The sequence below is a fragment of the Dendrobates tinctorius genome, unplaced genomic scaffold (genome assembly GCF_039654945.1).
Source record: "Dendrobates tinctorius isolate UK_male_01 unplaced genomic scaffold, ASM3965494v1 ptg000059l, whole genome shotgun sequence".
NCBI classification, from domain to species: Eukaryota; Metazoa; Chordata; class Amphibia; order Anura; family Dendrobatidae; genus Dendrobates; species Dendrobates tinctorius.
The window spans coordinates 2,951,016-2,972,380 of NW_027361727.1; the positions used below are offsets into that span (position 1 = coordinate 2,951,016).

Below are 21,365 nucleotides of genomic sequence, written 5' to 3' on the forward strand. Positions count from 1 at the left end.
TGTTCATCATATAGCAGTATTATGGGAGCACTGTATGATAGTTTTTGAACACTGAATGACAGTAATATTGGTGTAATATTGTACACCGCATAGTAGTATGACTGGAGTACTTTATGGCATTATTGAAGCATTTCAGTACCGTATGATACTATTATTAGTGCACTGAACTGTAAAATTGGTCCACTATTTGGTATTATTATTGGAGCACTGTATGTTAGCATTCTTTAATCACTGTATGGTAATATTATTGGAGCATTGTATGGCAGTAATTTTGAAGCACGGTATGGCAGTAGTCGAGTGCTATATGCTATTTCAGCACCGTATAGTAGCATCATTAGTGCACTATACTGTGGTATTTGTTATTTGTGCATTGTATGGTAATATTATTGGGTCACTGAAATTATTGAAGCACAGTACTGAAGTATTATTTAAGCACTGTATGGCACTGTTATTTGAGTACTGCAGGATAGTTAACCATTGTGAGATAATATTGTAGCACTGGTAGTATTATTGGGACACTGTTTGGCAGTAGTATTAAAGCACAGTATGGTAGTATTTTTTCAGCACTTTATGGCAGTAATATTTAAGAATTGTATGTTATTATAATTGGAGAACTATAGTGTAGTATTAGTCCACTACATGAAAGTATTATTGAACACTGTATTGCAGTGTTTTTTTGGTACTATATGGTAGTACTCAAGTATTCTGAGATAGTAATAATGTATGGCAATACTTTTGGGACACTTTGGCAGTATTATTGAAGCATAGTATGGTCGTAATATTTCATTACTATATGGTAGTAATATTTAAGAGTGGTATGATCTTTTTGGAGTACTGTAGTGTAGTATTAGTAAACGACATGGAATTGTTATTGAAGCACTACATGGCAGTATTATTGAAGTACAGTATTGTATGATCTTATTGGAGCACTGTAGTGTAGTATTAGTACATTACATAGAAGTGTTATTGAAGCACTATATGGCAGTATTATTGAAGTACAGTATGATAATATTAATTGAGAACTGTATTGCAGTCTAAATAGAGCATTGAATGGTAGTAATATTTGTTTACTATATAGCAGTATTATGGGAGCATTGTATGGCAGTATTATTTGAGCACTGTAAGATAGTAATATTAGTACAAGTCTACTGTATGGAAGTAATCTATAAACGCAGATGGACAATGTGTAGAAACATTTCAGCAGTGTAAGGCGGTCATATTTCAGCATTGCTTGATAACAAACACTTTGCGGTGTTAATGTTGCTCTCACTTTATGCGGCATTCAGTTTGTATCCTGATGGAATTAATTTTAATTTTTTTTCTGAATTATGGTTTTATTATTTGACAGCAGTATCAAAATACTATTTTGGCACTGCACTAATTTACATGATTACTTTTCCACTTAATTAGGGATTTATATAGCGGCATTATTTCGAACTTTATTAAGATATTGTAATTATGGTTTCCAGAGAAGCAGTTCTGGGGCCATGTTCTTGTACGGTTTCTTTAAATAATAAAAAAAAATACTCAAACTTGACAGGTCAATTGCAAAAGAAGGACGTGTAAGCGCAAATGTACAGACTGGACCCCGGGTAGACAGTTGTTTGATAACACGTTATATCATATCTGCACAAGTTCTGCCAAAAAGAGCAAACCCAGCTCTGCTCCATCCACGGCAGGGGCAGTATGAAGGAAGAGGGATAAATGGCGGTATGGACAGAATGTATACATCACCACGATATACAGAAGAGAAACGAACAAAGGAATTATTAATCCAAGTGACTGGAGTCAAGTGAGCCGTGTGAGATACATGACACTTGTAACGAGCCAATTAACCTCCGTCATACAGAATTACGCCGCTCCCCGACACAATTCAATGTTCCCTCTGTGATGCAGTCACACCATGGAAGAATGAGAAAAAAAAAAACACCCAGCCATGAAAGTCACGGACTTCACTCATGTAAACTATTGCATTATTAGCGGTTTAACATAAATAAAGGGATAGTTTCTATTTTAAAGGGGCAGTGTCCCTCAATATTTTTGGTTTTATCCTTTGGTGTAGTGCAAGCTGCCACCACCCGGGTGCAAAGCAGGTATTATCCTACCCTGAACCTGACCGCCTTCCACCAGTTCAGTACTGAACCCTTTATTCCCCAAGAAAATGTATTGCATTTTAGGAAAGCACTGATGTAATTATGGTTTGCCCTTTGACAATTTAGCTATTTTCTGCTTTTTTGTTGAATCCGACATAAAATGTAAAAAAATAAAGTTATACATTGCAATATTTATATGACAATTTAAATTTAACAATTTTATTACTATAGCCCTAAACCTAACCCTATTTCTAACCTTACTCCTGTCCCTATTCCTAAACCAAAGCATAGCTAAACCCTAGCTCTAACTGTAATCCTAACCCTACTCCAAACCCTACACCAAAGCCTAGCCAAATCCTAGCTCTAACCCTAATCCTAAGCCAAAGTCTACCTAAACCCTAATCCTAACCCTAGTCTTCACCTAAATCCTACTCCAATCCTTATCTCTAAATCAAAGTCTAGCTAACCCTAATCCTTTCCCTAACCCTACTCTTATCCCTAATTCTAAGCCAAAGTCTAGCTAAACCCTAGCTCCAACTCTAATCATAACCCTACTCTTATCCCTAATCCTAAACCAAAGCCTAGCTAAATAGTGATAAGAAACTCTAAAACAAAATCTAGCTAAACCCCAACTCTAACCCTAAACCAAAGTCTATCCCTAATCCTAACCCTACTCCTATCCCTAACTCTAAGCCAAAGTCTAACTAAACCTAGTTCTATCCCTAATCCTGTTCCTAACCCTACTCTTAGACCAAATACTAAACTAAAGTCTAGTTAAACCCTTGCGTTAACCCTAATCCTAACTCTACTCCTATCCATAACCCTAAAACTAAGTCTAACTAGACCCTAACTCAAACCCTAATCTTAACTCTAGCAATAAGCAAAAGTCTAGTTAAAACCTAGCTCTATCCCTTATCCCAGCCCTACTCCTATCCCTAGCTCTAAGCCAAAGTCTAGCTCTAATGCTAATCCTAACCCTACTCCTAACCTGAAGACAAAGTCTAGCTAAGCCCTAACTCTAACCCTAATCTTAGTCCTATTCCTAACTGTAGGCCAATGTCTAGCTAGGGTTACAAAAAGTATGTAAAGAGATTATTATATAGTTTTGTTTTTTACAGGGACACTTTGGAAATTTGTGACAGCTCTCTCAGCAGGTCTCTTTCTCTCCTCTCAAAAAATTGCAAGTGAGAGAAGAGATGGGAAGCTGTGGTAGAGCACAGTACAGACTTTGTCACCTCAGTTACTGTCTATGCAGAGCACAGCAAGTCTATACGAGTTTTTTATCGACTGTAGTGATCTGCATAGGCAGCGACCGAGATGACAAAACTCACTTCATCATACGAAGAGCTTTTTAATGTCGGTTGCTGCCTATCCAGAGCAGAGCAGAGGATAAAATACTCATCTTGACTGTTGCGCTCTGCTTAGGAACATGCAGTATCAATCAAAATGTCAAAGCAGCTCTTGGATGCTTTATCTATCTAGTTAGCCAGCTGATGGGCCAGGAACTCACTGCGACCTTGAACTGCTTGACGACAATGCATCAATGGGGGTGGAGTGTGAAATTTTGTACTTGCAAGCCAACTGCATGGGTGCCAAACTCCTTGTTTGACTAAAAGTGATAAATTTGAAAAATTTGACTACAAGCGAGGCATCATTCTGGCAGGTAGGGACTCAGTATAAAATGTTTGAGAAGCCATGGGAGAGGAAGGGAAATGGAAACCTCCAGGAAAAGAGGGAGAGTAGATGTAACCAGAATTCCCACCTGATGATGATATTGGTACCCCAATGAGGTATCTATCACAGAGGAAGCTAGCCTCAGTGATGTAAGCCCCAGAGATAAAGTTCCAGCATCAATAGATTACGGAGAAGTTTTTAATGGGACAGGATTTGGAGTTAGAGTTTTAGGAACGACCAGAAGAGATTGAGTGGGACTGGTCCCCCCATATCTCCATTTCAGGCTTTCCAGGTGCCTTATAAGGCAGTTAAGCAGACGCAGAGCTTTCTGTGTTGGGCTTTTTTGTGCAAGCCGGTCTCTACCATTGGGAGAGAGAGTGGACATTATTCTAAACAGGTGAACCCATATCTGCTACGTGAACGTTTTTACTTATTTTGCCACAACTTTGTGCCAATAAAAGGCGGTTTTCATTTCTGAGCATTGGTCATTTATTGACGTTTAATAAACCGCTGACTGTTTGGATATAGGAACTGGATCTCTGTGTGTACCTGCTGCCAAAGAGCATGAATCCCTACACTGGTTACAGACTTTGATCATCGTCAGATCATACATGTGTCCTTGTGGCCCTCATGTTCCCCAATTTATGGCTTCTGAAGCTATTGCAAAAAATGCAACTCCCAACATCTGGGACTGTTGGGACCATGGACACAGCAGAAGAAAAGACTGCTAAAATAGTAAGACATACAGATGTGGCCAAAAGTATTGACACCCCTGCAATTCTGTCAGATAATGCACACCCCCATCATCAGAACAGTGACAGCATAATAAACTATTAAACAGCAAAAGGCGCATATACTGTTCATATACAAAGGTCGTCTTAAAATTATTTTTCTTACTGATATGAGCACCATATGGCAGTATTTTTTGAGCATTTTATCATAGTTTTACTGTAGCACTGCACTGTATGTCAACATTATTTTAGTACAATATTGCAGTATTACTTGAGTACTATAGCAGTGTTATTGGTAGCAACAATTGCATGCTATATGGCAGTATTATTGGTTCACTATACTGTAGTATTTGTATCAGAGCATTGAATGGTAATAATATTTGTTCATCATATAGCAGTATTATGGGAGCACTGTATGATAGTTTTTGAACACTGAATGACAGTAATATTGGTGTAATATTGTACACCGCATAGTAGTATGACTGGAGTACTTTATGGCATTATTGAAGCATTTCAGTACCGTATGATACTATTATTAGTGCACTGAACTGTAAAATTGGTCCACTATTTGGTATTATTATTGGAGCACTGTATGTTAGCATTCTTTAATCACTGTATGGTAATATTATTGGAGCATTGTATGGCAGTAATTTTGAAGCACGGTATGGCAGTAGTCGAGTGCTATATGCTATTTCAGCACCGTATAGTAGCATCATTAGTGCACTATACTGTGGTATTTGTTATTTGCGCATTGTATGGTAATATTATTGGGTCACTGAAATTATTGAAGCACAGTACTGAAGTATTATTTAAGCACTGTATGGCACTGTTATTTGAGTACTGCAGGATAGTTAACCATTGTGAGATAATATTGTAGCACTGGTAGTATTATTGGGACACTGTTTGGCAGTAGTATTAAAGCACAGTATGGTAGTATTTTTTCAGCACTTTATGGCAGTAATATTTAAGAATTGTATGTTATTATAATTGGAGAACTATAGTGTAGTATTAGTCCACTACATGAAAGTATTATTGAACACTGTATTGCAGTGTTTTTTTGGTACTATATGGTAGTACTCAAGTATTCTGAGATAGTAATAATGTATGGCAATACTTTTGGGACACTTTGGCAGTATTATTGAAGCATAGTATGGTCGTAATATTTCATTACTATATGGTAGTAATATTTAAGAGTGGTATGATCTTTTTGGAGTACTGTAGTGTAGTATTAGTAAACGACATGGAATTGTTATTGAAGCACTACATGGCAGTATTATTGAAGTACAGTATTGTATGATCTTATTGGAGCACTGTAGTGTAGTATTAGTACATTACATAGAAGTGTTATTGAAGCACTATATGGCAGTATTATTGAAGTACAGTATGATAATATTAATTGAGAACTGTATTGCAGTCTAAATAGAGCATTGAATGGTAGTAATATTTGTTTACTATATAGCAGTATTATGGGAGCATTGTATGGCAGTATTATTTGAGCACTGTAAGATAGTAATATTAGTACAAGTCTACTGTATGGAAGTAATCTATAAACGCAGATGGACAATGTGTAGAAACATTTCAGCAGTGTAAGGCGGTCATATTTCAGCATTGCTTGATAACAAACACTTTGCGGTGTTAATGTTGCTCTCACTTTATGCGGCATTCAGTTTGTATCCTGATGGAATTAATTTTAATTTTTTTTCTGAATTATGGTTTTATTATTTGACAGCAGTATCAAAATACTATTTTGGCACTGCACTAATTTACATGATTACTTTTCCACTTAATTAGGGATTTATATAGCGGCATTATTTCGAACTTTATTAAGATATTGTAATTATGGTTTCCAGAGAAGCAGTTCTGGGGCCATGTTCTTGTACGGTTTCTTTAAATAATAAAAAAAAATACTCAAACTTGACAGGTCAATTGCAAAAGAAGGACGTGTAAGCGCAAATGTACAGACTGGACCCCGGGTAGACAGTTGTTTGATAACACGTTATATCATATCTGCACAAGTTCTGCCAAAAAGAGCAAACCCAGCTCTGCTCCATCCACGGCAGGGGCAGTATGAAGGAAGAGGGATAAATGGCGGTATGGACAGAATGTATACATCACCACGATATACAGAAGAGAAACGAACAAAGGAATTATTAATCCAAGTGACTGGAGTCAAGTGAGCCGTGTGAGATACATGACACTTGTAACGAGCCAATTAACCTCCGTCATACAGAATTACGCCGCTCCCCGACACAATTCAATGTTCCCTCTGTGATGCAGTCACACCATGGAAGAATGAGAAAAAAAAAAACACCCAGCCATGAAAGTCACGGACTTCACTCATGTAAACTATTGCATTATTAGCGGTTTAACATAAATAAAGGGATAGTTTCTATTTTAAAGGGGCAGTGTCCCTCAATATTTTTGGTTTTATCCTTTGGTGTAGTGCAAGCTGCCACCACCCGGGTGCAAAGCAGGTATTATCCTACCCTGAACCTGACCGCCTTCCACCAGTTCAGTACTGAACCCTTTATTCCCCAAGAAAATGTATTGCATTTTAGGAAAGCACTGATGTAATTATGGTTTGCCCTTTGACAATTTAGCTATTTTCTGCTTTTTTGTTGAATCCGACATAAAATGTAAAAAAATAAAGTTATACATTGCAATATTTATATGACAATTTAAATTTAACAATTTTATTACTATAGCCCTAAACCTAACCCTATTTCTAACCTTACTCCTGTCCCTATTCCTAAACCAAAGCATAGCTAAACCCTAGCTCTAACTGTAATCCTAACCCTACTCCAAACCCTACACCAAAGCCTAGCCAAATCCTAGCTCTAACCCTAATCCTAAGCCAAAGTCTACCTAAACCCTAATCCTAACCCTAGTCTTCACCTAAATCCTACTCCAATCCTTATCTCTAAATCAAAGTCTAGCTAACCCTAATCCTTTCCCTAACCCTACTCTTATCCCTAATTCTAAGCCAAAGTCTAGCTAAACCCTAGCTCCAACTCTAATCATAACCCTACTCTTATCCCTAATCCTAAACCAAAGCCTAGCTAAATAGTGATAAGAAACTCTAAAACAAAATCTAGCTAAACCCCAACTCTAACCCTAAACCAAAGTCTATCCCTAATCCTAACCCTACTCCTATCCCTAACTCTAAGCCAAAGTCTAACTAAACCTAGTTCTATCCCTAATCCTGTTCCTAACCCTACTCTTAGACCAAATACTAAACTAAAGTCTAGTTAAACCCTTGCGTTAACCCTAATCCTAACTCTACTCCTATCCATAACCCTAAAACTAAGTCTAACTAGACCCTAACTCAAACCCTAATCTTAACTCTAGCAATAAGCAAAAGTCTAGTTAAAACCTAGCTCTATCCCTTATCCCAGCCCTACTCCTATCCCTAGCTCTAAGCCAAAGTCTAGCTCTAATGCTAATCCTAACCCTACTCCTAACCTGAAGACAAAGTCTAGCTAAGCCCTAACTCTAACCCTAATCTTAGTCCTATTCCTAACTGTAGGCCAATGTCTAGCTAGGGTTACAAAAAGTATGTAAAGAGATTATTATATAGTTTTGTTTTTTACAGGGACACTTTGGAAATTTGTGACAGCTCTCTCAGCAGGTCTCTTTCTCTCCTCTCAAAAAATTGCAAGTGAGAGAAGAGATGGGAAGCTGTGGTAGAGCACAGTACAGACTTTGTCACCTCAGTTACTGTCTATGCAGAGCACAGCAAGTCTATACGAGTTTTTTATCGACTGTAGTGATCTGCATAGGCAGCGACCGAGATGACAAAACTCACTTCATCATACGAAGAGCTTTTTAATGTCGGTTGCTGCCTATCCAGAGCAGAGCAGAGGATAAAATACTCATCTTGACTGTTGCGCTCTGCTTAGGAACATGCAGTATCAATCAAAATGTCAAAGCAGCTCTTGGATGCTTTATCTATCTAGTTAGCCAGCTGATGGGCCAGGAACTCACTGCGACCTTGAACTGCTTGACGACAATGCATCAATGGGGGTGGAGTGTGAAATTTTGTACTTGCAAGCCAACTGCATGGGTGCCAAACTCCTTGTTTGACTAAAAGTGATAAATTTGAAAAATTTGACTACAAGCGAGGCATCATTCTGGCAGGTAGGGACTCAGTATAAAATGTTTGAGAAGCCATGGGAGAGGAAGGGAAATGGAAACCTCCAGGAAAAGAGGGAGAGTAGATGTAACCAGAATTCCCACCTGATGATGATATTGGTACCCCAATGAGGTATCTATCACAGAGGAAGCTAGCCTCAGTGATGTAAGCCCCAGAGATAAAGTTCCAGCATCAATAGATTACGGAGAAGTTTTTAATGGGACAGGATTTGGAGTTAGAGTTTTAGGAACGACCAGAAGAGATTGAGTGGGACTGGTCCCCCCATATCTCCATTTCAGGCTTTCCAGGTGCCTTATAAGGCAGTTAAGCAGACGCAGAGCTTTCTGTGTTGGGCTTTTTTGTGCAAGCCGGTCTCTACCATTGGGAGAGAGAGTGGACATTATTCTAAACAGGTGAACCCATATCTGCTACGTGAACGTTTTTACTTATTTTGCCACAACTTTGTGCCAATAAAAGGCGGTTTTCATTTCTGAGCATTGGTCATTTATTGACGTTTAATAAACCGCTGACTGTTTGGATATAGGAACTGGATCTCTGTGTGTACCTGCTGCCAAAGAGCATGAATCCCTACACTGGTTACAGACTTTGATCATCGTCAGATCATACATGTGTCCTTGTGGCCCTCATGTTCCCCAATTTATGGCTTCTGAAGCTATTGCAAAAAATGCAACTCCCAACATCTGGGACTGTTGGGACCATGGACACAGCAGAAGAAAAGACTGCTAAAATAGTAAGACATACAGATGTGGCCAAAAGTATTGACACCCCTGCAATTCTGTCAGATAATACTCAGTTTCTTCCTGAAAATGATTGCAAACACAAATTCTTTGATATTATTATCTTCATTTAATTTGTCTTAAATGAAAAAACACAAAAAGAATTGTCCTAAAGCCAAATTGGATATAATTCCACACCAAACATAAAAGAGGGTGGACAAAAGTATTGGCACTGTTCGAAAAATCATGTGATGCTTCTCTAATTTGTGTAATTAACAGCACCTGTAACTTACCTGTGGCAGCTAACAGGTGTTGGCAATAACTAAATCACACTTGCAGCCAGTTGACATGGATTAAAGTTGACTCAACCTCTGTCCTGTGTCCTTGTGTGTACTACATTAGGCATGGAGAAAAGAAAGAAGACCAAAGAACTGTCTGAGGACTTGAGAAACCAAACTGTGAGGAAGCATGAGCAATCTCAAGGCTACAAGTCAATCTCCAAAGACCTGAATGTTCCTGTGTCTACCGTGCGCAGTGTCATCAAGAAGTTTAAAGCCCATGGCACTGTGGCTAACCTCCCTAGATGTGGACGGGAAAGAAAAATTGACAAAAGATTTCAACGCAAGATTGTGCGGATGTTGGATAAAGAACCTCAACTAACATCCAAACAAGTTCAAGCTGCCCTGCAGTCCGAGAGTACAACAGTGTCAACCCATACTATCCTTCGGCGTCTGAATTAAAAGGGACTGTATGGTAGGAGACCCAGGAAGACCCCACTTCTTACCCCGAGACATAAAAAAGCCAGGCTGCAGTTTGCCAAAACTTACCTGAAAAAGCCTACAACGTTTTGGAAGAATGTTCTCTGGTCAGATGAGACAAAAGTAGAGCTTTTTGGGCAAAGGCATCAACATAGAGTTTACAGGAGAAAAAAAGAGGCATTCAAAGAAAAGAACACGGTCCCTACAGTCAAACATGGCGGAGGTTCCCTGATGTTTTGGGGTTGCTTTGCTGCCTCTGGCACTGGATTGCTTGACCGTGTGCATGGCATTATGAAGTCTGAAGACTACCGACAAATTTTGCAGCATAATGTAGGGCCCAGTGTGAGAAAGCTGGGTCTCCCTCAGAGGTCACGGGTCTTCCAGCAGGACAATGACCCAAAACACACTTCAAAAAGCACTAGAAAATGGTTTGAGAGAAAGCACTGGGGACTTCTAAGGTGGCCAGCAATGAGTCCAGACCTGAATCCCATAGAACACCTGTGGAGAGATCTAAAAATGGCAGTTTCGAGAAGGCACCCTTCAAATATCAGGGACCTGGAGCAGTTTGCCAAAGATGAATGGTCTAAAATTCCAGCAGAGCATTGTAAGAAACTCATTGATGGTTACCGGAAGCGGTTGGTCGCAGTTATTTTGGCTAAAGGTTGTGCAACCAAGTATTAGGCTGAGGGTGCCAATACTTTTGTCTGGCCCATTTTTGGAGTTTTGTGTGAAAAGATCAATGTTTTGCTTTTTGCTTCATTCTCTTTTGTGTTTTTTCATTTAAGACAAATTAAATGAAGATAATAATACCAAAGAATTTGTGTTTGCAATCATTTTCAGGAAGAAACTGAGTATTATCTGACAGAATTGCAGGGGTGTCAATACTTTTGGCCACAACTGTAACTGTTGAGCAGACTACACAGGACTCGTTTGTAGTCTGTAACCATGGATATGCATTAGAGTTGTATACTTGATAATGAAATTGGCTGAACTTCAGATCAATTAAGGCAGTAAAATGGTTGTAAATGTATTTTTTACAGGCTCCTTTTTAAAGCTGTGACCCAGTGATACAATTTCCCTATTCTGTTCTCCGGGCACAGAATGCTGCGGTGTCGAGGGATAATTAGACAGAACAATGAAACCAAGGAGCTCAGCGAAGGAAGCCACATGGGGCAATTGTGTGACACAATGTCCTTCATCTATATTTGGTCTGGTGCAGTAGACGTGTACACGGCGGATCATTTTCTGACACATTCGGGAATATATTTCTTCCCTGGCAGTTGGTGCAGGAGGCTTTCTGGCACATCTGTATTGTGAAAAACGCTCCAGCCACAAAACTCTCTGCCATTAATTCTCATTAATTAGAGAGAATTCCCATTCATGTGCTGTAATCATAAATAATTTGTCCGCATGAACCCATTGTGTGTTGTAGTCAATCGGCTCAGGAAATAAAATTCTATTCAGCCTTTATCTTCCCAATTGGGAACCACCACTGTAAGTATCTTGAAAACAAAGACTTTTCTCTGGGTAAAGGGCCTGTCACACTAAGCGATATCGCTAGCAATATCGCTATAACTTGTGACGTTATAGCGATATTGCTAGCGATATCTCTGTGTCTGATACTTACCAGCGACCGGCTCCCCCGCTGCTTATCGCTGATCGCGCGAGAAAGTTCAGGAGCGCTTCTCGTCGTCAGCTTCCTGTGGAGAGACGAGCATGGAGCCGGGCGGGAGGACACAGGATCGCCTAGTGTGACAGGTAAGTAGCGACCCCCGACCCCAGCGATGTCGCTGGTGAGATCTGCCTGTGTGGCAGCTCACTAGCGACCACTTAGCGATGTACCAGCGATCCTGACCACGTCATATCGCTGGTCGGGATCGCTGGTACATCGCTAAGTGTGACAGTACCTTAAGATGCAAAAAATGGCATAATACAAGACACTCAAGAAATAGACTGAGCTGTACACAGAGATACGGCTACCCCATTGAGGAATGGACCCTTATGTATATACTCAAGGCAAACACTCAAAGAGAGTTGTGGGGCTAAATACAGTATATTCAAGATCACTTTGTAGAAAGAGAAGGTGTCAGATAGTAGCAGTAAGAAAGAGGTCACAATTCCTGAAACAAAGTCTATGAAGTATGTGACATACGAAGTTCTGCAGAATACAACACATAAAAGGCAAAAAAAAAACAACTATAAAAAGAAATACATGGAGGGCTTGAAGGGTAAAGGTGGGAAAAAGGGAAAAAAAATAGATGGAAGGAACAGGGTGTGGAAGACAAAGGGGGAAATGGGGTGTGGAGAGGATGAAAGGAATGAAGGGCTGGAAAAAAAAGAAAGCAATATATGGTGGAATGGGAAAAGGACGAATTGGTGGGAAGGAAGAAAGGAAAGAGGAGAGAGGGAAGGGAAGGTGGGTGCAATAGAAGAAAGGAAAAAAAGGTAAGAAAGAAGAGAGATAATACCAAGCAAGGATTAAAGGGCTAGAGGATGGAAAGTAAGGAAGGACTGGAGGGTTAAAAGGAAGAAAGGACTGGAGGGTGAAAAGGAAGAAAGGACTGGAGGGTGAAAAGGAAGAAAGGACTGGAGGGTGAAAAGGAAGAAAGGACTGGAGGGTGACAAGGAAGAAAGGACTGGAGGGTGAAAAGGAAGAACGGACTCGAGGGTGAGAAGAAGAAAAAGGACTGGAGGGTGAGAAGAAGAAAAAGGACTGGAGGGTGAGAAGAAGAAAAAGGACTGGAGGGTGAGAAGAAGAAAAAGGACTGGAGGGTGAGAAGAAGAAAAAGGACTGGAGGGTGAGAAGAAAAAGGACTGGAGAGCGAGAATGAAGAACGGGCTGGGGGTGAGAAGGAAGAAAAAACTGAAGAGTGACAAGAAAGGGCTGGAGGGTGAAAAGGAAGAAATGACTAGAGGGTGAGAAGGAAGAATGGACTGGAGGGTGAGCAGAAAAAGGACTGGAGGGTGAGCAGAAAAAGGACTGGAGGGTGAGAAGAAAAAGGACTGGAGGGTGAGAAGAAAAAGGACTGGAGAGCGAGAATGAATAACGGGCTGGGGGTGAGAAAGAAGAAATGACTGGCGGGTGAGAAGGAAGAAATGACTGGAGGGTGAGAAGGAAGAAAGGACTGGAGGGTGAGAAGGAAGAAAGGACTGGAGAGCGAGAATGAAGAACGGGCTGGGGGTGAGAAGGAAGAAATGACTGGAGGGTGAGAAGGAAGAAATGACTTGAGGGTGAGAAGGAAGGAAAAACTGGAGGATGTGAAGGAAGAAATGACTGGATGGTGAGAAGGAAGAAATGACTGGATGGTGAGAAAGAAGAAATGACTGGATGGTGAGAAGGAAGAAAGGACTGGAGAGTGAGAAGGAAGAAAGGACTGGAGGGTGAGAAGGAAGAAAGGACTGGAGGGTGAGAAGGAAGAAATGACTGGAGGGTGAGAAGGAAGAAAGGATTGGAGAGTGAGAAGGAAGAACGGACTGGGGGGTGAGAAGGAAGAACGGACTGGAGGGTGAGAAGGAAGAACGGACTGGAGGGTGAGAAGGAAGAACGGACTGGAGGGTGAGAAGGAAGAACGGACTGGAGGGTGAGAAGGAAGAACGGACTGGAGGGTGAGAAGGAAGAACGGACTGGAGGGTGAGAAGGAAGAAAGGACTGGAGGGTGAGAAGGAAGAAAGGACTGGAGGGTGTGAAAGAAGAAATGACTGGAGGATGAGAAGGAAGAAATGACTGGAGGATGAAAAGGAAGAAATGACTGGAGGATGAGAAGGAAGAAATGACTTGAGGGTGAGAAGGAAGAAATGACTTGAGGGTGAGAAGGAAGGAAAAACTGGAGGATGTGAAGGAAGAAATGACTGGAGGGTGAGAAGGAATAAATGACTGGATGGTGAGAAGGAAGAAATGACTGGATGGTGAGAAGGAAGAAAGGATTGGTGAGTGAGAAGGAAGAAAGGATTGGAGAGTGAGAAGGAAGAACGGACAGGAGGGTGAGAAGGAAGAAAGGACTAGAGGGTGTGAAAGAAGAATTGACTGGAGGGTGAGAAGGAAGAAATGACTGGAGGATGAGAAGGAAGAAATGACTTGAGGGTGAGAAGTAAGGAAAAACTCGAGGATGTGAAGGAAGAAATGACTGGAGGGTGAGAAGGAAGAAATGACTAGGAGGGTGAGAAGGAAGAAATCACTGGAGAGTGAGAAGGCACAAAGGACTGAAGGGTGAGAAGAAACAAACGACTGGAGAGTGAGAAGGAAGAAAGGACTGGAGGGTGAGAAAGAACAAAGGACTGGAGAGTGAGAAGCAAGAAAGGACTGGAGGGTGAGAAGGAAGAAAGGACTGGCGGGTGAGAAGGAAGAAAGGACTGGAGGGTGAGAAGGAAGAAATGACTGGAGGGTGAGAAGAAAAAGGACTGGAGAGCGAGAATGAAGAACGGGCTGGGGGTGAGAAGGAAGAAAAAACTGAAAGGTGAGAAGGAAGAAAGGACTGGAGGGTGAGAAGGAAGAAAAAACTGAAAGGTGAGAAGGAAGAAAGGACTGGAGGGTGAGAAGGAAGAAATGACTGGAGGGTGAGAAGGAAGAAAGGACTGGAGGGTGAGAAGGAAGAAAAAAATGAAAGGTGAGAAGGAAGAAAGGACTGGAGGGTGAGAAGGAAGAAATGACTGGAGGGTGAGAAGGAAGAAAGGACTGGAGTGTGAGAAGGAAGAAATCACTGGAGTGTGAGAAGGAACAAAGGACTGAGGGGTGAGAAGGAACAAAGGACTGGAGAGTGAGAAGGAAGAAATGACTGGAGGGTGAGAAGGAAGAAATGACTAGGAGGGTGAGAAGGAAGAAATCACTGGAGTGTGAGAAGGAAGAAATGACTGGAGGGTGAGAAGGAAGAAAAAACTGGAGGGTGTGAAGGAAGAAATGACTGGAGGGTGAGAAGGAAGAAAGGATTGGAGGGTGAGAAGGAAGAAAGGACTGGAGGGTGAGAAGGAAGAAAGGACTGGAGGGTGAGAAGGAAGAAAGGACTGGAGGGTGAGAAGGAAGAAAGGACTGGAGGGTGAGAAGGAAGAAAGGACTGGAGGGTGAGAAGGAAGAAAGGACTGGAGGGAGAGAAGGAAGAAAGGACTGGAGGGAGAGAAGGAAGAAAGGACTGGAGGGAGAGAAGGAAGAAAGGACTGGAGGGGGAGAAGGAAGAAAGGACTGGAGGATGAGAAGCAATGACTGGAGGGTGAGAAGGAAGAAAACACTGGAGTGTGAGAAGGAAGAAAGGACTGGAGGGTGAGAAGAAAAGGAAGGAGGGTGGTAAGAAAGAAAGGAAGAAAGATGGGAAGGAAAGTGTGAAGTAAGGAAGGTGTGAAGTAAGGAAGGTGTGAAGGAAGGAAGGTGTGAAGGAAGGAAGGAAGGAAGGAAGGTGTGAAGGAAGGAAGGAAGGAAGGATGGAAAGACAGGAAAAAAATAAAGTAAGGGACTGTAAGTTGGAGAGGAAGGAAAAAAGAACTGGAGTATTTGGAGGGAAGGAATGAAGGGTAAGAAAATGGAGGGTAAGAAGGAATAGAGGACTGCAGGGTGGTAATTAAAGAAAAACGTATTGAAGGTTGTTATGAACTGGAGGGATGGAAGGAAGAAAGAAATAGAGATTTTGAAAGACGAATTTAATTGACATTGATAAGGTAAAAAAGAAGAAAGGCTAAGAAGAAGAAAAGGAACAAGGGTTCACAAAAAGAAAAGAATAGAGGGAAGGATGACATTTCTGGAGAGTAGAAATATTTAAAGATAAAGAATGGAGAACGTAAAGAAAGAAAGATCGTAAAGAAATGAATGGGGAATGGAAAGAATGGAAAGCAATAGAAAGACGCAGGGATGATAGGAGATAGTGTAAGGTAAGAAGGAAGGCAAGAATGAAAACAAAGGTCTAACAATCGAAGATCTAGCAGACCTGCAATAAAAAGAATGATCTGAGATCTGGCTTATCAGTCATCAGTTGTTCGCTTCTCCTACAAATCTTTTGACCTTCAGTGAAAAAATAACCAATGCAGATAACGTTGCTTCATTGTCAATTCCAGAGGATTATCCAGAATGATAACATGACACATTATATACACAGACCACCTATAATATTACAACTTCCCATCAACATTATGCAGATCCCCTTATGCAGCCATATCAGCTCTGACCAGCCAGGACATGGGCTGTACAGGACCTCTACAAGTGTGTACAACTTTCCAACATATATTACGGACGCTTTTATTTGGAGGCTGGTCCTCAATTCTTTCTCATCTTCCGCAAACCATTCCTAAATCATTTGTTTCCACTTGGCAGGGGGCATTATGGTGCCATGGAGTGTACCTAGATAATGCTAGGCAGGTGGTATGTGTCACATCATGAATGCCAGGACCCAAGGTTTCCCAGCAGAACATTGCCCATCACTCTGCCCCTGCCAGTCCGTCTTCCTCCAATAATGCATTTTGGTGCCATCTCTTCTCCTGGTGACACAGAGACCCAATCGTCCATGTGATAAAAAGAAGACGCGATTCTTCACATCAGTCTACGTCCATTGTCAATGCTCCAGTACTAATCCTCACGTGCCCATTTGTAGGCACGCTCAATAGTGGACAGGGGTTGTCATGGGCCCTCTTGACTGGTCATGCTAAGCAAGTTGTGATAGTATATGCTATATGTTCTGATACCTTACAGCCAGCAGTAACTTTCTCAGTACTGTGTTACAGTATCTCTAAGGGATTGTACAAGGTAAGGCTAACCGTCACTCAATGAGCTTTGGACACTCAAGACCCTGTCGTCAATTCACCGATTGCCCTTCATTACACCACTTTTAGTAGGTACTTCCCACTTGATACCAAGAAAATCCCACAATGTCACGGTCGCTCAGATCATAGAGGTCCCGTTTACACCAGCCGACCGCTGGCACTAAACAGCCACCGGTAGTCTGTTCACTGCACACAGACTACCATTGTTCTTGGCAGCACATGTCTTGTTTACACAAAACCATTTTTCCAACTTTCAACACATCAACCTTCAGGAACGGGCTGGTCACTTGGAGCCCAATGTGTCCCACCCCGATAGGGGCCATTGTTGCCAGATAATTAATGTTACTTCCATCACCCGTGAGTTTCTCTAATGTTTCGGCCTATCGGTGCAGATACAAACCATTCTCAGAACTAGTCTTCCTGTTATTACTGACGGAACCACATCTCGGTTCCCAATGCTACAAGTTAATAGAAGAAAAGTCCAATTATAGTTTTTGTCTCCGGCACTCGGTCACAACCATCTTTGTGTATGCGGTGACCTCCCCGGTAATTACACAGGTACCGGCATAAACCGAGATATTAGACTATTGAAAGAAGACAGACCTCCCAAGAAGAGATATTCAATTCCACTTCTACAAGTGCAAGAAGAGCATCGACATTTCTCTCCGGGTTTAACATCCAATTTATTTTTGGATTCTCCCGGCACTATCATTTTCTACAAATATATACACAATCATCCGGCACAAGTATTTGCCGCCTCTCAGGTCCTGACTGCGGGATAAGTATGTGTCACGCAGTAAATATAGACATTCATTATATCAGATAAGTTTGGATTCCTACCTTCACAATAGGTCGGGTCACCTTGAATGGGGACAAACCCGTTCCGACATTCACATGTGGCTTTTGTGATCCAGTTTCTGCACTCAGAGTTTTCTCCGCACTGATATCCGTCTGCACAAAAGTCATGTCCTGCAAAGAAAAGAAAAAAGAAATCTTATCTCAGCAGGTTAGAAGGAAAAACTTAAATCAGTTCTTTCACATAAAACCCATAGTAAAATATGTTCTCGCTGCTCTTGTCCTGCACAACAAGTCCAAACTGTGCATATTATTAGTGCACATCAGTCAGCAATTTTCAGATTTATTAAATTCTATAACTTGCCATTCACTAGGTAGCTCATCTTCATCAGCATTCTGCCAGCATTATATGTGCTGGGACATTCCATCATTTTCAGCAAGCAATACTTCTGCCATGGCTTGAAATCAAGTTCAAACTGTGCATATTTTTAGTACACATATCAGTCTAAGTCCAGGAATTTTCCCATTTGTCAAGTTCTGTAACTTGCCATTCACACGTAAATAAGAAGAAAAAAAATATTTCAGTTTCACGTAACATTCTAAAACTAAATCAAGATGATACAACAAGGTCCAAATGTTTTCTTTTACGGCAAATGACCACAAATATCTCATAAAAAACGGATAACTAATTCGGTCCATTCTTTCATTTATTTTTCCCCCAATATCTTTTATTTATTAATTTAACAATACATATTAACCAATAATTAAAGAGATAAAAGATAAAATAAAAATAAAGATAGGGAAGAGTTGTGTGAAGGTAGGAGGGAAAGTTTAATAGGGCATATGGAAAATTAGGAAAACAAGGTAAATAAATGGATAAAAAAGGTAAACATAGAATAAGAGTAAAAGATGGGATAAGAAATTCAAGAAAAGCATCCCTATAAATACATGGGAAGAAATAAAGAGAGTATTCGCTAACCTGCCTTTTTCTTCTAGAATTTTATAAAATATTCCAGCTCTAATAGTCCATTATTTTACAATCTACTTTGTATATATTAGAAAAACAATGTAGTCCATTCTTTCTTCTTCATCTGCGTCATTTATGTCATATCGATCCCTATTAATAAACTACAGTATTTTATTAATAGGGATTAACCAACCGTCCACTCACAGAAGCAGATGCTATGAGACAGTTTCTCATTAAACAGATGCAGTCATAGAAGGGTTAATACAATTGTCATTAATGTAGTCCTTATAAGAGAGTCTACGGGAGTTTAGGACACACCCTTGTCTCATCATTGGTTCAGGTGGCTCCTCTTTCCCTCCCCTGCAGTTTTACCAATTCCCACTCTGTGGCCCCCTGAGCAAATATTTCTAGTCTATTACCCCCATCAATTCAATTTGACATCTACCCAGACTCGCTTCCGATTACAGTAGAATAATTTTCCTGTTGGGAGTCGGTGATTTTAGCCCCTTATGTGCATCTTATAAATGCAGAGTATTAAAGTTTTCTTTGGTTCTTGTTGGATCATTCTTTGCTATATAAATGGCTGCAAAAAGGAAATAAAGATTTGAGTTTATTTTCCATTGTATCGAGTCTCTAATCACTGCACTGTGATAAACCTGTAAAAATCTGAGCAATAACAAAAAAAAAAATCCAAAAATATTTTGTAACCATTTATAAATGATGTGAACTGGAATGTTTTATAAACACCTATGGCAGACATCAGGGGTGCGCTCATGTCCGGAAACTGAATGATGGTTCCATAGTCACGAGTGTGTCACGTCCTCCTGGGAGATCTTGCGTATTGTGAATCGCAGATCTTCCATTTAGCCTGTGTATTTGTTCCTCATACAAAATGGACTTTGTTTCCTTTGGCACCAAAGAGGTTAACGACTCTTTCTATGCTGGTTAGAGACATGCAGCTCCATCTCACAGCTGCTCCTGACCTGCTCATTTCCTTGCTCTAAAACTTGGCCAGACCTTCTCATCCCTGCCTGTGAAAGTTTACTTCCTGGCTTGCTGGAGTTGATGTGCTGAAGCTGGAGTTTGTAGTTGCTGCTGGGGATTTTTGTTTGCCATTTCTGGATGTATGTTTTCTCCATTATCCTATTCCCATTTAGTTTGTACCTTCCTATCCTTCCTTTTATTCCTCTCTACCCTTGGCGAGTGTTTTTGTTTGTAAGCTGATTTTTGTTAACACTGTTTGTCTTACGTGTTTATACACTAACATATCTGTCCCAGGCCTCCTGGGGGACGGGGAGGGGACAACTGAGGGTAGTACAATAGTACAGTAAGGCTGGTGGCCCAAACCTCCTCACCTTTAGAGGTACCCTTGGGAGCAGAGATAGTTAATGTCCCAGCTCTATGGACGGTGCAGGGCCCTTTTCTCCCCAATCACGTACAGTCACAGCGTGATATTCATTAAAGATAATTTTTTACTATTTCCACCTCCCTAATAAAACGGTGTTCATTCAGAAACACAAAACATTGCCACCAGAAAAAGAGACAAACCGGTAAATCTGATCCATCTTCTCGCACATTCTTTATCTTTATCATTTATCTGTATTTCATTTATTTTTAATTGATACAATAGTTAGTGTGCATTTATGTCTCTTTCAGGTTTTATTTGTTTATTTCAAATTTACTTGATTTTGTTTCGGAAATAAAATTTTTCCCCATTTTACTACATTTTTTCACAATGAAATTTTGATCCTTGTTTTATTTCACGTCGTATTTTTGTTTTCTTGCTTTTTTTTTTTACATATAGGGATTCATTTGAGCACTGAATCTGGCCGGCATGCACGGAGTCGGTGCTTCTAAGAAAACAACATTCCTTATTTACCAGTACTGACAAGCAGCAGAATCTAATAACCCTTGACACATCTACTGGGATTTCTGGAGACTAGAAGTGGTATTCAGGGTGGAAAGATCAGTGCTTTTTTTTTTCTTTCGCTCTATTCTCATCAGTACACAATCAATGATGGAGGGGAATGTTCTTCTGTCCGCACTTCAGCCGTGTTAGGAAACCAGTAACTTCCCAGTCATGTATGACGGAATAACACACAACTTAATGTTTTCTTATGTCGATTTAAATAATAGGCCCAATTCTGATGATAATTACTGATGATTCCTTTAACATCAGGATCTACAACATGACCGAGGCCCTATTACAAATACTGACCTACGTATCACCAGGGGTCGGGTGTGCGTGGTCTGATTTTTCCATGTATAAAGGGAAGACAAAAGCTGCACAGATGAAAATAGTGCACAACCGTATAGAGAAAGTAATTTGAAAAATGTATTAAATAACAAATTGATAAAGACAAAATTAAAAACCTTTAAAAATATACACAAATGATGTAGGGGTGGATATGATCATCTATAAATAGGGGCTTATTTTGGATGATTATATCCACCCCTACTTTGTGTATATTTTTTGTTTTTGTTAGTCTTTATTGATTTGTTATTTAATACATTTTTCAAATTACTTTCTCTATACGGTTGTGCACTATTTTAATCTTTGCCGCTTTTGTTTTCGCATTATATATATATATATATATATATATATATATATATATATATATATATATATATATATATATATATATATATATTTTTTTTTTTTTTTTTTGCACAGATTCATGGTACTTATCATATGTAGGGGTTGTGCGACCTTGGCTACAAATCTGCAGTCACGCTGTGT

The 21,365-nt window shown here is 40.3% G+C and overlaps 1 protein-coding gene across 4 annotated transcripts in view; it reads right to left on the reverse strand.

Annotated features, from left to right (window-relative positions):
- NELL1 (neural EGFL like 1) overlaps positions 1-21,365 on the reverse strand; it is an 860,783-nt gene that overhangs the window by 514,642 nt on the left and 324,776 nt on the right. For all 4 annotated transcript variants that reach the window (XM_073578304.1, XM_073578303.1, XM_073578306.1 and 1 more), the window contains one exon: positions 17,704-17,832. In XM_073578304.1, the coding sequence (XP_073434405.1) occupies positions 17,704-17,832 (129 nt within the window). The remainder of the gene's footprint in view (positions 1-17,703; positions 17,833-21,365) is intronic.